At 51.5% G+C, this 13,642-nt stretch overlaps 5 protein-coding genes across 5 annotated transcripts; 2 read left to right on the forward strand and 3 right to left on the reverse strand.

Annotated features, from left to right (window-relative positions):
• Positions 1-165: 165 nt before the first annotated feature.
• Positions 166-5,068, reverse strand: N7474_010321 (uncharacterized protein; the record flags this gene model as incomplete). The annotated part of the gene is made up of 17 exons (XM_057201731.1): positions 166-820; positions 874-1,263; positions 1,314-1,441; positions 1,490-1,624; positions 1,698-2,100; positions 2,151-2,725; positions 2,782-2,929; positions 2,978-3,039; positions 3,090-3,195; positions 3,536-3,636; positions 3,696-3,875; positions 3,925-3,964; positions 4,015-4,126; positions 4,172-4,331; positions 4,379-4,392; positions 4,448-4,512; positions 4,578-5,068. The coding sequence occupies 17 exons, from the start codon at positions 5,066-5,068 to the stop codon at positions 166-168; spliced, it is 3,765 nt and encodes a 1,254-aa protein (XP_057048002.1).
• Positions 5,069-5,442: 374 nt separating this feature from the next.
• N7474_010322 (uncharacterized protein) lies at positions 5,443-6,635 on the forward strand (the record flags this gene model as incomplete). Its single annotated transcript, XM_057201732.1, has 3 exons — positions 5,443-5,651; positions 5,707-5,922; positions 5,975-6,635. 3 exons carry the CDS (start codon positions 5,443-5,445, stop codon positions 6,633-6,635), a joined length of 1,086 nt encoding a protein of 361 aa, XP_057048003.1.
• Positions 6,636-7,633: 998 nt separating this feature from the next.
• N7474_010323 (uncharacterized protein) lies at positions 7,634-9,005 on the forward strand (the record flags this gene model as incomplete). The annotated part of the gene is made up of 3 exons (XM_057201733.1): positions 7,634-7,896; positions 7,949-8,551; positions 8,606-9,005. The coding sequence occupies 3 exons, from the start codon at positions 7,634-7,636 to the stop codon at positions 9,003-9,005; spliced, it is 1,266 nt and encodes a 421-aa protein (XP_057048004.1).
• A 595-nt stretch (positions 9,006-9,600) lies between these two features.
• N7474_010324 (uncharacterized protein) lies at positions 9,601-11,415 on the reverse strand (the record flags this gene model as incomplete). Its single annotated transcript, XM_057201734.1, has 1 exon — positions 9,601-11,415. One exon carries the CDS (start codon positions 11,413-11,415, stop codon positions 9,601-9,603), a length of 1,815 nt encoding a protein of 604 aa, XP_057048005.1.
• A 261-nt stretch (positions 11,416-11,676) lies between these two features.
• Positions 11,677-13,526, reverse strand: N7474_010325 (Y-family DNA polymerase; the record flags this gene model as incomplete). Its single annotated transcript, XM_057201735.1, has 3 exons — positions 11,677-12,847; positions 12,871-13,322; positions 13,383-13,526. 3 exons carry the CDS (start codon positions 13,524-13,526, stop codon positions 11,677-11,679), a joined length of 1,767 nt encoding a protein of 588 aa, XP_057048006.1.
• Positions 13,527-13,642: the final 116 nt, after the last annotated feature.

Raw genomic sequence — 13,642 nt, forward strand, 5'->3', positions numbered from 1 at the left:
CCATGTGAGTTCAACAACAGCTAATCACAGCGATTCTGGCTGACTGCTCATTTCCATAGAAGAGGGGAAACTACGGAAGTAGACGAAAGCTTCGAGGTGCTATTCAACCTGTGTTGCGGCATAATAGTTCAATTTGTACACTGGATTAAAAGAACATGCACTCCATCACGGCAGGTTTCCTAGATCCTCCATGAGGTCGCAGAGGTTTTGGATAATTGGTGGTAGTATATCGTCCGGCAATGGACGAGGACAATTTCCCTCAAATACCTGCCGCGCCACCGCCATGACAGAGCGCGGCTTGCTCAATTCGCAAAAGACTTCGACCTCGCCTTCTTGCCCGTTGCGATACTGGTACATCGTCAAGCCCGGTCGACCATGGTCATGACCTAAGAATGCTCTTGTGGCCTGGTGTTCTGGTCCATCTAATGCCACTAAAGGCGCCCCATCAGTCTCGCTCATTGGTGTACTCATTTCCAATCGTCGTGTCTCGCCACATTTAAGTAAACCGTATACCCATAGGACCAAGGCCGAGTGGTAAATAGCAAGTGAGTCAAACCCGCGCAGCTGGTATGCGCTCACAGAGCGAGCGGCACGGAGAACTTGGCCGGCATGCCAAATGCTGGTTCGAGCTCCCTTGGTGCGACTCCAATCTCTCAGGCCAGGATATGCGCGACGTGCATCCAGCTCTCCCAACTTACCTACAAATCGTTGGATGGCATCTACGTCCACATGCAAGTACATCATGATGAACTCCTGTAGTAGGGTAGTGACAGCCGGTGGGTTGAGCGATTCTGCCTGGACAGTTTTGAGAGTAGTATAACTTCAATGCTAATCAATATCCAAGTTAATCTAGCTCGTTGGTATCTCACTTACAGGTCTTCTTGTCTACTTTGTAGCCAGAGCTGCGTTGTGGCACGGGGCCCGGATTGATGTCCCTGAGAGAGCATCATTTGCTGTCGGAATTCCCATACCTGACTAGCCAAGCCATCAAGTAGTGCAGATCTGCTAATTTCACAATCATGCTCAACGGTAACATGCGTGGTAAGCGATGGGTCTGACAATAGATCTCTCAGACTCAACTCGGTAGTTTTCACCGCATGATACCTTGCTGTCCAGATGTCCTTCCATGCAGCCGCCGTGGGTGCCAGCCACAAATCGCGGGCAGCTGGAAATGGAAGCGTGAGTTCAGCATACGAGATGATTGCCGGGCGCTGCATCGCCATGGCGACTTCAATATCGTGACCAAAGAGGTGATACACCAATCTATGTATATTGATGAATTTTGTATTTTATCCAGTGGAAGGTACACATACCTTTTCAGAGACTCTTGCCGCACCCATTCGTGCCACACTTTTTGCAGTGATTCCTCATCGTCGCCCACCAAGTACGGCGTGATAACAGAGTATGTGGATCGATCGAATATAGCAGCGCGTCGAAGCGTCTGTATATAATTAGCTACCTATATGCAATAATCTTCTACTGCCTGTACCGTGCATAGTGGCTGGAGATAGCTTTCTGCAATCTGCATCTTGCGTTTATAGCCACAGAATATACCAATGTCGAGCCACAACATCGAAGCTTGCATGTACTGTAGATCTCGGAGGACGCTATTGTCATCTTCCACCTAACACATACCTGCCGTTAGTTTGAAATATAAAATGAAGAATAGATGGTCTTGCCAGTTGTGCCAGGCCAACCCTCGTAATTTCCTGAAGAATGATACCAGTCTTGTTGATGGACGGCAATCCACAGCAAACACACCCCGCTGCCACCAGAGCCGTCAGCAGCTCGGGTCGGATCTGCTGATCGTAAAATGTATATGGATGAATCCATGCATCTGTTTCAGTGCGTTTGCCAATACCGATTTTGATCAGAGTGTCCAAGTACTCCGCGGACGGAAACGACGAGACTGATAGTTGCGATCCCGCTGTCCTGATTACAAGCTTGAAGATATCGTCGCGTGCGTGCACAGATAGTTTGCCGGGTATATTCAGTGCCTCGAGACGAGTTTGGTGGTCGGATGGAATACGATCGCTGTCCCTCAGTGGGATCCTTCCCTCTTCGCTGAACGCATTCTGGTTCTTTTCCGGCACCCAGAGCCTATTTCCATTTAGTTTCAATTTCGATTGCTTCAGAGCAAGGACTTGTACCAGATTGAACGCTGGAAAGCCTCCACACGTCGTCTGGCTGATTCATGGACATCCAACATGGTGTCTTGGGTATGTTCAATTGTAGAGAAGGGCATCCGAGTGTCAAGAATTCGATCGAGATCTGGGATGAAGTCCGTCCCAAACAAATCAGAGTCAGAAAATGTGAAGTCAGTGTCCTGCATGAAGTCAAACACACTGCGAGGCTGCTGTGTCCCTTGCGGTACGCCATCAAATTCCACACTTGGTAGCATGACTTGCTCAAAAAAGGCCGGAAAACTATTCAGGGCTGGATAGACCTGCAGCCCTTCCTGGGCTAAGAATGGATCCATGGCCAGCTCGTAATGTGCTAGCTTAGAGCCGTATAGCTCGTGGCTACTCCCCGAATATTGGGCTGATGCTCGTGGAGCGCTGGGTTCAGATGGGCCTGACTCCGGGGTGGTGGTTATCGTCGTGAGCTCGCCATGGTCATGGTCGAATGGTGAGCACGGCGGCCCAAGTAGCGACCGTGACAGATGGTTCGTATTATGCGTCCGGCTAGTCCTCGGGACACAGGTAATGTCCTTTGTCTGGCATCGCTGGAGGAGCTCGTTAGTATCTGAAGGCTATCCAGGTGAGTACTTCATTTTGCTACCTTGCACGGCCGATCGTTGTCACAGCTCAGCTTTGCAGTTGCACAGGCCTCACAGGCTTCGATCGCACGTTCTCTCGGGCGCTTGGCGGTTGACGTGCTTTCTGCGGCATCTCTCTCATGCACCACCTGGTGGCGCTGGAGCACATCCCTGTTCACCAGTTAGGTCGACTGGCAACAAGATCAGGGGCAAATTCACCTGCGGTTGAAACCACGTTGGCAAGTATGGCACTGGTAGGTACGCTCATTGCGATCTTCACCCTCGCAGACGTGGTCAGAGGAATGTTTTTCCTCACACTAGAGATACTTACGGGAATCGAGATGGCGGACCAGATGATCAGGGCGTTCATATGCCTTGTCACAATGGGGACAGTGGTGGCCTCCGGGTGTCTTGCTCCGTAGAGAGCGTCGCGGGGTCTGGGCGAGGCCACTCATAGCCGACATGGACTTTGAGATGGGCAAAGCCGTGGGATGGTCGAGTCAAACTTATTAATTATCTAGCCTCGGGATCGCCCGCTTTTGCGGGCCACTTATTTTCTTACGCTCCGATGAAGCTAAATCGAGCATACCAATTATATATTCATTGTTTGCCATTTATCTGTGTTTATTTCGCATCTACTCCATTAAGCAGATACGAGTTTCTGTCGCTGCCACTCCTTAGCTCCCCGATACATGCAGTTGAAATCCATGAATTCGTCGGGTTTCCTGACTCTCTATTAATTATCTGTGGTCCTGTTTGAGGGTTACAATGACGTACATAGTGATTGCTTTATCTCCCTTGGTTGTCCCAGGCTTGGCTGCCTGCCGGCTATAAGCTTGAATTAAGCTCACTCGGGAATAACGGGCGTGGAAAACATCCTGTGATAACCATCAGCACGATTCAATGAAACTCAGTCATATGAATTTGCTTGTCGCACCCCTAGAATCTTTTCAAGTACGTCTTGGGACGGCGGCTTGTCGATATCTTCAAAAAAGGCCCCCAATGCTTCAGCGTCCTCGATTGCCTGGCTAGCCCCTTGGCCCTGTGTGGGAAGCATTGCATGGGCTGCATCTCCAATGAGAATGACGCGGCCACGGTGCCACGTCTTGAGCGGATCCTATAGAATGTTATCGACTGTGATCAACGAGTGAGATGCGACTATTTACAAGATCACGCAGCTGCCACAGCCCAATGTCTGCCGAGTGTCTATTTATCTGGTCAGCTATATTCAGAAATGAACCATAGGAGCTCCGCACTTGAAGATGTCGGTCACCCAGACAGGGAACTCGGCAAAAGTCTCCAGCATTTTCATCAAGTCTCCCTCTGAGACCCAGGACTGCTTTGCTTGAGGATCCTCGCTCATATCATCTGGATCGGTTAACATTCATTCGCGTCGTCGGCATTGAGTCATACCGTCCGGCACCAAAGCAACAATCCCGAACACTTCACCTTGTCTACCGGGACCCATAATCAAGCGACAATTATGCGCAATCATCATTGATGTAAAAGGATCACGCGGGTTGATTTTCTCGCAGAAAGATGGTTCATGCTCTTCCAGGACGTGCGTTGGTATCTAGTTTGATTAGTTTTATTGTACATTAACAACATCCCCAAACTGACCATAAGGCGATAAGCTACCCAAAAGAATCAATAAAATGTTACTGTTGAGGGTAAATACTAGGCGCTTACCGGAATGACCAGTTGGCATGGGCAAAGAGTCTTCGTATAGAACGTGTTTGCGAAGTACACTATGTCTAGACGGCCAAAATGTCAGTAGTCTTTTTTTTTGCCTCCCGCGATACATGGTCATGTTTCTTACATCCCGTCTGCCCCAATGATGAGATCACCTCTGACAACATCTCCATCCTCTAGAGTCACTGTTCCATTTTCTGGGTTGCAGTTGACAACCCGTGATGCAGTCCGCACTACAACCGGATTCCCACTACTCTCTGGAGACATAGCAGCTTCCTTCAAGGTCTCATGAAGGTCCTTCCGATGGAATAGGAGACGGTCTGCCCCGTACTCCGTCTTTGTCAACAACGGCACGGTTTTCACAAGCTGCCCATCTGTGTCGTAAATGCGAAAACCTTGATCCACCATCTCTCGGGCACGGCGCAGTTCTTTTTTCAGGCCCCATTTTGATTCTATTATTCGTGAAGCATTTGGTTGCAGCGAAATCAAGGCACCGATCTCCTTGTTCAGGCTCGACTGCTCCAGCACTGTGATTTGTCTGTTGCTCCCACGCAAAGCAATAGCAGCCGTGAAGCCCGCGATGCCACCTCCGACAATGACGATGCGAAACAGTGGCATGATTTTGTTTTCCTTGATGGCCAGCAAGCGAACAAGTTGCGGGCTCGTGCTATTTGACAATTCTCAATTCATGTCGATTGGTCCGTAGTAAACCCCCACATCGGCATACTCATATCCTCTCCGCGTTATGTCTCCCCCACCCCCACTTGCCGAGCACTGGGGCAACACGGACTTCGACCAAAAGAAAGCCAATGGAAATGGTTGCCGAGCTTGTGGATTACCACCGGTTCGTCGTGGGCACTATCTATGTGGCAAGTGAAATTTGCTGGGGGGCATTTTGATGATATAAGTCCCAGCAACCTCTGATCAGACAAGGCGACTATCAACCTGTTGAACTTGAACAAACAATTACAGTACGGAAATCAATTTAAACCATGTCTTCTACGGCTACTGTCACAAAGACTGCTCAAGCCAACCCGAATCTGCACGGCTTTGGCCGGATGCGTGTCGACGGGACTGACAGGCCATTCGGAGACTTCCGTGATGAGCTCACACGCAACGGATTTGCAGTGGTCAGGGGCGCTATTCCAAAGGAACGAGCCCTGAAATATGCCGATGAGATGTATTCATGGCTGGAGGGTTTGTATGGCCTCCACCCCAGTGCCACTGTGTTCAAGATCAACTAACGCCAAAGAAAGCAAACTTGGATTTGACCGGAATGACCTTTCGACTGTACACAAAGACAAGCTGCCCCTGATCAATGAGAAAGGCATGTGTCTTCACTACGCTTTGCCCCATGAAAGCTTTGTCTGGAGTGTGCGAAACGAACCAGGGGTCATCGGCACATTCGAGAAGATATATGATGATGAAGATCTCATCGTATCGTTTGACGCTATCAACTTCCAGTTCCCAAAGTAAGCATAGCAAGCAGAATAGTAACGTGACCAAACACTGACTCTTTCACAGCCGTACCGACATTGCTCCCAACAAGCCCTGGCCTCATCAAGATCAGGACCCAGCCAAGCACGGCTTCCGTTGCATGCAGGGCTTGGTGAACCTTTTGCCTAACGGACCCGACGACGGGGGCCTCATCGTCTGCCGTGGCGGGCACCTCCTATCTGAACAGTTCCACCGTGAGATGGCTGACGAGGAGCGGATCCCCGCGTGGACACCGGAGTGGTACGGGTTCACCGAGCGTGGGATGCAGTGGCTTTCCGACCACGGCTGCGAATGGGAAAAGGTCTGCGCGGAGCCCGGTGACCTGCTACTATGGGATTCGCGAACGCCGCACTACAATCTTAGCCCCAAGAACAATCAGCCCCGGTTTGCCATTTACACGTGCTATATGCCCGTCGCGGATGCCTCGCAGGACGATCTAAAGCGAAAGAAGGACGCTTTTGATCGCCGTGTCGGCACGACGCACTGGCCGAATGCGAAGCATACAGGATCCAATATCGCCCAGCGGGATGGTAAGGAAGATCCGCATAACCGCCTGGCGCCGGTCACTGAGCCTGTTTTCAATGAGCGGACTTTCAAGTTAACCGGCATTCCCTATATTCGCGAAGAGTCAACCCAGGCCGGTGGCGAGGCAAGTGTGCAGATCAAGGAGACCGCTGTTGCTGCATGAGAACGTGTATTTGTTGACTTGCTGGATTAACTTGGATTAACCCCAACAAATTGACATTCGGAAAGGTCCCGGGATCAAGCAGATGTGTAGAGTCGGTCTTGCCAAATCCCGCAGCTTAGATCTCTATTCCCCATTTTGGCTTATTAACAGAGACCGTACACTGCCCGGATCGTAGTCTTGCCGTGGTGGCACAAATCATGCCATTTGCTCATGATTTCATGTGAAAAAAACCCTTTAAGGCCTTTAGACTAGGGTAGAATATATTTAGCCAACCACATGTGTCCTAAACTCAGCGCGTCGAAAATCCCCACCGGCTTCTTGTCATCCGCGTCGATCGCCCTGCCTTATCTGCCGGCGGGCGACATTCTGCCGAGCTTCGATCGGTCGAGTCAGTCGTACGATGTCGGTTTTGCCCTGTCCGACCGAACTGCCGAGTATGCTTGCTATTATGCTTCAGTTATGCCTACTCAGGAAGCTTATCTGGGTTGGCGTTCTTCTAGTCCGCTTAACGTAGTGGTTCGGCCAAGGATGTCAGACCTCAGCTATAGAGCTGGGCCTTGCATTGGTGTGTCGATTCCAGCTCATATTCCGCATCGAAATATGAGAGGTTCTAGCTGTATACATTGTACTTATATTTTATCTGGATGTGCTGACCGCTATCCATGAATTTCTCCAATATGGGAGTTATGCTGAGAAGTGGATTAGGGCTGCCCCGCGCCGGGACCGTATCCTCGGTCCGCTCGCTTTTTCAAATGGGGGCTGCGGCATATGAAGACATGCATAATGAACACCATATCTTTGTTATGGTGCAATTTGAGGGTCATTGTCATCAAATACGCTGCATGGTCGATAGGGCTTATATGTTTTTCTTTTTGAGCTAACGGTGGCAGTGTATATAAGGACACGAGGTACCAGTGTTTGAACCCACACAAGCTATTCAAGAACGCCGACTTCATACTATACTTCCATATCCTCCATCCATCATGGCATGGCCTTTCATGCCACATAGCCTGATAAACTGGCTGTCCAAAAACCTGACAAATGCCTCGCCGAAACAGCGCGTGCTTTATGGCCTGCTAGGGCTGAGCGCCTACATGTCACTGGCGTCATTTCTGCGGTTCCAGAGACAACGAAAGTTGCAAAAGGAATATCCTTATCCGACTCGAGAGTCGATGGGCAAGATGACAGATCATGATGCCTGGGCCATTCAGAAACAGATCATGCAGATGGAATTCCCATCCATGGTGGTCAAGTCCTTACAGTTTGCTCTCTTCCGCGTACGCATCTTCCTTCCCGCATACATATTAAACTAGACTAATCTTGCTACAGACATATGGAATCCCAACTATATCGACATTATTGCTGAAGACATCGCAATTCTCCGACTCAGCCACCTCATTCAAGCGCTACGCAGACACAGGTGCCTTGATCGGCGAATTCATGGCCTTTGAGCCAAGCTCAGAGCGAGCACAAACGGCAATTGCTCGAACCAAATTTCTGCACAAGGGCTATCGAGCAAGTGGCAAGATCTTAGAAGATGACATGCTGTACACATTAAGCCTATTCGCAACGGAGCCGATCCGTTTCGTGGAGCGGTACGAATGGCGAAAAATGACCGACCTGGAACAATGTGCCGTGGGTACGTACTGGAAGAGTCTTGGTGACGCCCTGGGAATCAGCTATGATGTCCTACCCTCTGGCAAGACCGGCTTTCATGATGGGATCCACTGGCTGGATGAAGTCAGTGCCTGGAGCTTGCAGTACGAGAAGCTGCATATGAAGCCGCATCCACGCAACAAGGAGATTGCCGACAAGACCATTGACGTGCTCGTGTATAATCTGCCAGGTTTCATGAAGCCGCTAGGAGTATACGTTGTTTCGTTTTTGATGGATGATCGCCTGCGCAAGGCGATGATGTAAGTACAAATCTCTTTTATCATTCGGAAGCAAGACTGACAACGGTTGATTAGGATCGATCCAGCGCCACCGGCTTTTAGCGCAATGCTGTCTTCCCTAATTAGTATGCGCCGGGGTTATCTGCGTTACTTGGCACTCCCTCGACCAAATTTCATGCGTTTGGACGTCTTCAGCGAGAAGCCGAACAAGGACGGCAAGAATTTCTTGCTGAGGTACGAAGGCGCCCCATTCTATGTGCAGCCGACCATCTGGAACCGCTGGGGCCCTATGGCGTGGTTCAAATGGGTGATCGGGCAGCCGTTGCCAGGTGATGAGGGAAACAAGTATTATCCACAGGGATACTTTACGCCGGATCTGGGGCCTAAGTACTTCGAAGGCAAGGGACGGAAGGAGCTGGAAGTGATCAAGGAGAATTTGCGAGCTCAGCGGACAGGACGGTGCCCATTCCCGTGAGAGTAGTGCGGGATTTCTATGAGATTGCGATATATAATTTAACGAATGTGAGCTGGTGCTTCTTTGTTCGACTAAATGTCCTGGCGTAGTTATCCGGTGTCAATTAGTCGGTAGCTGAGAGGAGACCAAGGGACTATCAAGCGAGGTGAAAACATCGATATCGATCGGGATCAAGATAAGAGAGAGAGGAGTCGGTTCGATTTCTGTACAAGACCTCATTGACAATCAAGCTTGGGAAAGCATGCAAATACCAAATCCACAATCATGGGAGCGAAAATAAAAATCGGGTATCTATCAGGGTAGCCGGAATCAACATATTCAAAACATCAAATGTCCCTCGTAGGTAAAAAGCAGATCTATCGCTCAGAATCCAACATAGGTGACAAAGTCGAAAAGAGAGAGGAATGTGAAGAACACAACAGGTTATGTCCTAAGACAAAAGAGGATTTAAAAAGAGAGGTAGGGATGAGGCCGCTGAAGCATATAGTGACGTAAAAAGATCAGAAAAGATAGGAAGAGGGTATTGTGCGAAGATGTACAAACGAAAGGATATCAAGGGTTATCCCGCCTGGGGACGGTGGTGAAGAGAATGGCTTCATGTTGTGCCAGTCGATTCAGTCTGTTCAGCCGGCTCACTCGACTGATCGGGGGCACCTGTGGCATCGGGTGAATCAAATGGAATTTCCGGAGAAGGGAAAACAGAGCTGAATTCAGTGGAGGGGCTGAGCAGTCCCTGGTTGCTCTCGCCGAGCTCACCGAGTTCATCTGGAGACAATACCCGGCCACCTAGCTCGACATCTTGGACATGCACGTTGTATTCGAGCGCCCTGCGGCCCTCTTTAATGAGCTCCTCCGTCCAGCCGAGGCAGCGTTTGAGGCTTTGGTTCATTTTCTGACTGTCTACCAAAAGTTCTTGATGTCGGGCCACATCAAGTAACAAGCGTTTCTCGTCTTGGGCTCGATGTTTTGCATCGTGTTCTGCAAGAGAGCCCGGACTCATGACCCCTTCATCCGGGACAGAGTCTTCATCGCTGAACTCGGACTCATCCTGAGAGCGGACGGAGGACAGCTCACTGGTGCACTCGTCCACCTCGCTGGTAACTGAGAGAGCTGTTCCAGAGACGGAACGCATGGATGGTGCCATGGATATGCGTCCAGAACGGCTTAATCGGCGGTAGCGGCGAAGCTCTGCATTTTGTTTTCGCATTTCCCGCTCGAGCGTGCGATTGATGGCGAGCAGAGACGAATTGCTGATCTCCAAGTCCAGAATCTTGCGCTCGGTACGCGCATTAAGCGCCATATCATTTGCCGGCGCACCGGGCCCTTCTGACTTGCTGGGGCTCTGAGGGACGGGTGAAAGGGGTTCGGTTGAAGCTGAGGAACCATTGCTGAAGATACGAGGACGAAGGGTGGGGATTTGGTCTGACATGACCGGTGTCATGCCATCCGCACAAAACGTACCGGGCGAAACAATTATCGGACTCGCTCGTAAACTGTCAGGCGGCCGAGTTGTAGTGTCCACGCTGTATGATTTGCTGTGTCGACGACCAGTAGGAGGCTGCGGTGTGTCGGCCGTTATGCTTGGAGGAGAATTATAAAGGTGCGCAGCATTTTCAAGGACGTGGTCCGGGGTGGAACTGAGGTAGGATCGCGCGTCGTCTGCCGGCGAGGTGGAGCCCGGTAGCCTGGGTGATTTTAACCACGGGGAGGGAGAGGGACCAGGCTTGTTGCTAGGAATGGTACGAGGCAGGCCTCCCGAGCGGCGCCGAGCGGCAGAGGTTGTGTAATGGGTCTCCTCGGTGGCCGACTGCCGTTCTTCGTCACCGTTCGCGTAAAAGAAGCTGGATGACGGGGACACCTTCCCGGCAGGTTGGGAGCGAGCGGCATCCACATCGGAGACGTTGGGTGACCGTGAAGCATCAGAGGCATGAAAGAACATGCGAGATGCCGAGGATATGTCAGAGAACGAGCTCGGGCGTGACGGCTGCTGCTCCTCCGCCGTCAATGTTTTCGCCCTCAGGCTCCGTGGTTGTTCCGGCTTCACAGGCGCGCGGGCAGGGCTGCGCTCGCTCCGATGAGTCCCCGTCGCGTAAATAGGCTGGGAGTATGTTGTCTGGGGTGATTTTGCCCGAGATGGGGTATTCGAGGGAGACGTGTTGGTGCCATCCCGCCGCGTGTTGCGGGAACCCGATCGTGGGGTGACGTTGGTGCTGAGCAAGGTCGGTGCGCTCGCGAGGTCATCTTTGGAAGGAGTGGAATAGGGATCATGATGTGCCAGTCGGCGAGCTGCAGGCAAGGTGGGATTGGGGCTTGCCAGCTTCGGGGTCAGGGGCGACTTGGTGGAGCGGTGGAAGGCGGCGCTGAGGGACGGGGTGAAGGGTTTGGCAACATTGTGTTTATCGGAGGTCATGGTGGCGGAGCGCGAAGAGCAAGTGGCATTGCGCTCCGCAAGCAGTGAGCATGATGCACCGGGCTAAGAAGGACAAAATAGTAAGTGAGTGAGAGAGTTGGTGAGTGAGTTCGAAGATCCAGATCAAGTGACGAAAACAATTGGTGCCCGATCGGGTTTAGGGCGGGCCAAGGAATGTTTAGGTTCTGAGGTTGTTACTATAACTACCCGAAGTATAGAGCAATGGAGATGTATGTACATGATCATAATAATACCGCTGGACTATTGGAAAAATAGTCGCTTTTGCCGTAGATCGCCCTCGGGTCCAGACTGAGACGCTGTCTTTCGTTTGCGCCCTGGGGCGGGTACCCCCTGCGTGGTATCCTGGACAACCTCCCGGATGGTCTGCCGCGAGAGACAAAAGTCCACATGGTCATTGAAGACCCGGTCGTCGGCAACCTGCGGTCTCGCACAGATTGGACAGTCCCAAGTAGTAGTGATTTGATTGGTTTCTTCGGGGAGATCGGGGGCCTCTTGGCTCAGCTTCTCCAATTCATTCATCTCATCCTGGACCTCTTGACGCGCCGCCTCCTCAAAGGCCTCCTCGGCCCCGATGTCATGTTCAGGATTAGCATGCACGGCAGAAGACACGTTCAACTTCGGTTGCGCCGCGGCACCGAAGAAGTTGATGCCCGCTTTCTTGGTGCTGACCAAATGCGTGCACCGGAGACCGAGAAGCCGCAGCTTCATGTCAGGAATGTCCTTTTCCAGCTTCGCCAACATGGGCAACGCAAAATCGTACAGATCTTTTGCCTGGAATACAGCCCGAGGTGGTGCTGTCTGTCGGGTTAAGACCTCGAACGTGTGGAGCTTTACTTTCAAGACCAAAGTGCGTCCCTTGAACTGGGTTCGGGCCATATCCTTCTCCAGTTCCTGTGCCGTCCACCAGAGCTTCGCCCGCAGTTCCTCTTTATCCCCAATTTCATGGAATGTTGTCTCCGTCCCCACACTTTTTCGCTCGTAGTTCTCGACAGGCTGGATCTTGGTGCGGCCGAGGCCGAGGTAACACTGTGCAAGGAATTGGAAGGCCTTCTCCCCGAACAGCTTGGTCAACAGGGCTCGTTGCGGGTAAATATCTCCACAATTTTTGATGCCAATCGACTCCAGTTCGCGTTCAAAGACGCGGCCAACCCCGTTCACTTTGCGGACCGGCAAATCCCGCATGAATTCCATGATTGCCTCTCGATCATTCGGGATCCGAAATTGACCATTGGGCTTGTTTTGATTTGATGCAATCTTCGCCAGCTTCGCATTGGCCGCGATCCCCGCCGAAACAGACACCTTGGTGTTCTCCAAGATCTCGGTGCGCATCCGCTGGACCGTTTCCTCCGGGTCTAACTCATTTTCAGAGCAATAAGAGGTGATGTTCAGATAGGCCTCGTCGATACTCGCACTCTCTCAAAAAGCGGGTCGTACTGGGCCATGATCGCGCGAATCTCCTTCGCCTTGGCTGTATATTTCTCGTAATTCTGCGGTAAAAGAACCAGCTGCGGGCACAGCTTCTTGGCAACAAAAGATGCCATGCCACTGCGGACTCCGAACTTCCTGGCGAGATAGTTACACGTCGTTAAGACGCCTTTGCCCACGGCCATCGGGACTGTCTTCAGTTCCGGCCGGTCCAGCTCCTCGACCGCGGCGAAAAACGCGTCGCAATCGACATGAATGACATGTTGAGAGAGATCTCGCGTCAACTCCAGTTCGGCCAGAAATTCATCCGCTCTGCGCAAGTCGTGGCTCAGGTCCAGCTGCTCCAAACGTGCCTTTTCTTTTCGGATCCGTTCGATCTTGACCGTGAGGTTCCGGTCGCGTTCCTGCTCGCGGTTGAAGAACTTGGATCCTTTAGAAGCATTATATATGATCTCTGAGACCTGGATATCCCGTTATTAGAGCCCATCGAAGAGAACTATACAGGCATGCAACACACATACCTTCTGCTGATCCACGGCGTCCTGGCCCGCTTTTGTTAACGAGGGTCCTAGCAGAGAGTATTTGAGGGTGTCATTCTCTGACTCGCCCTGGGTCTGCTCCCTTTGTATCCCGTCATCAGCAGGCCGTTCGCCCGGGGAGTCCATAATCCGGACATGTCATGGAATGGATGAGTTCATCATTGTCGGTTCGCATCTGATCCAGGTAACGCCTGGTCACGTGAATTCGCGTCTTGCTTGCCTGGGGCACGTGTTCTGGAGCC

Source organism: Penicillium riverlandense (assembly GCF_028828495.1).
Source record: "Penicillium riverlandense strain IBT 135883 chromosome Unknown utg000009l_segment0_segment0, whole genome shotgun sequence".
Classification (NCBI taxonomy): domain Eukaryota; kingdom Fungi; phylum Ascomycota; class Eurotiomycetes; order Eurotiales; family Aspergillaceae; genus Penicillium; species Penicillium riverlandense.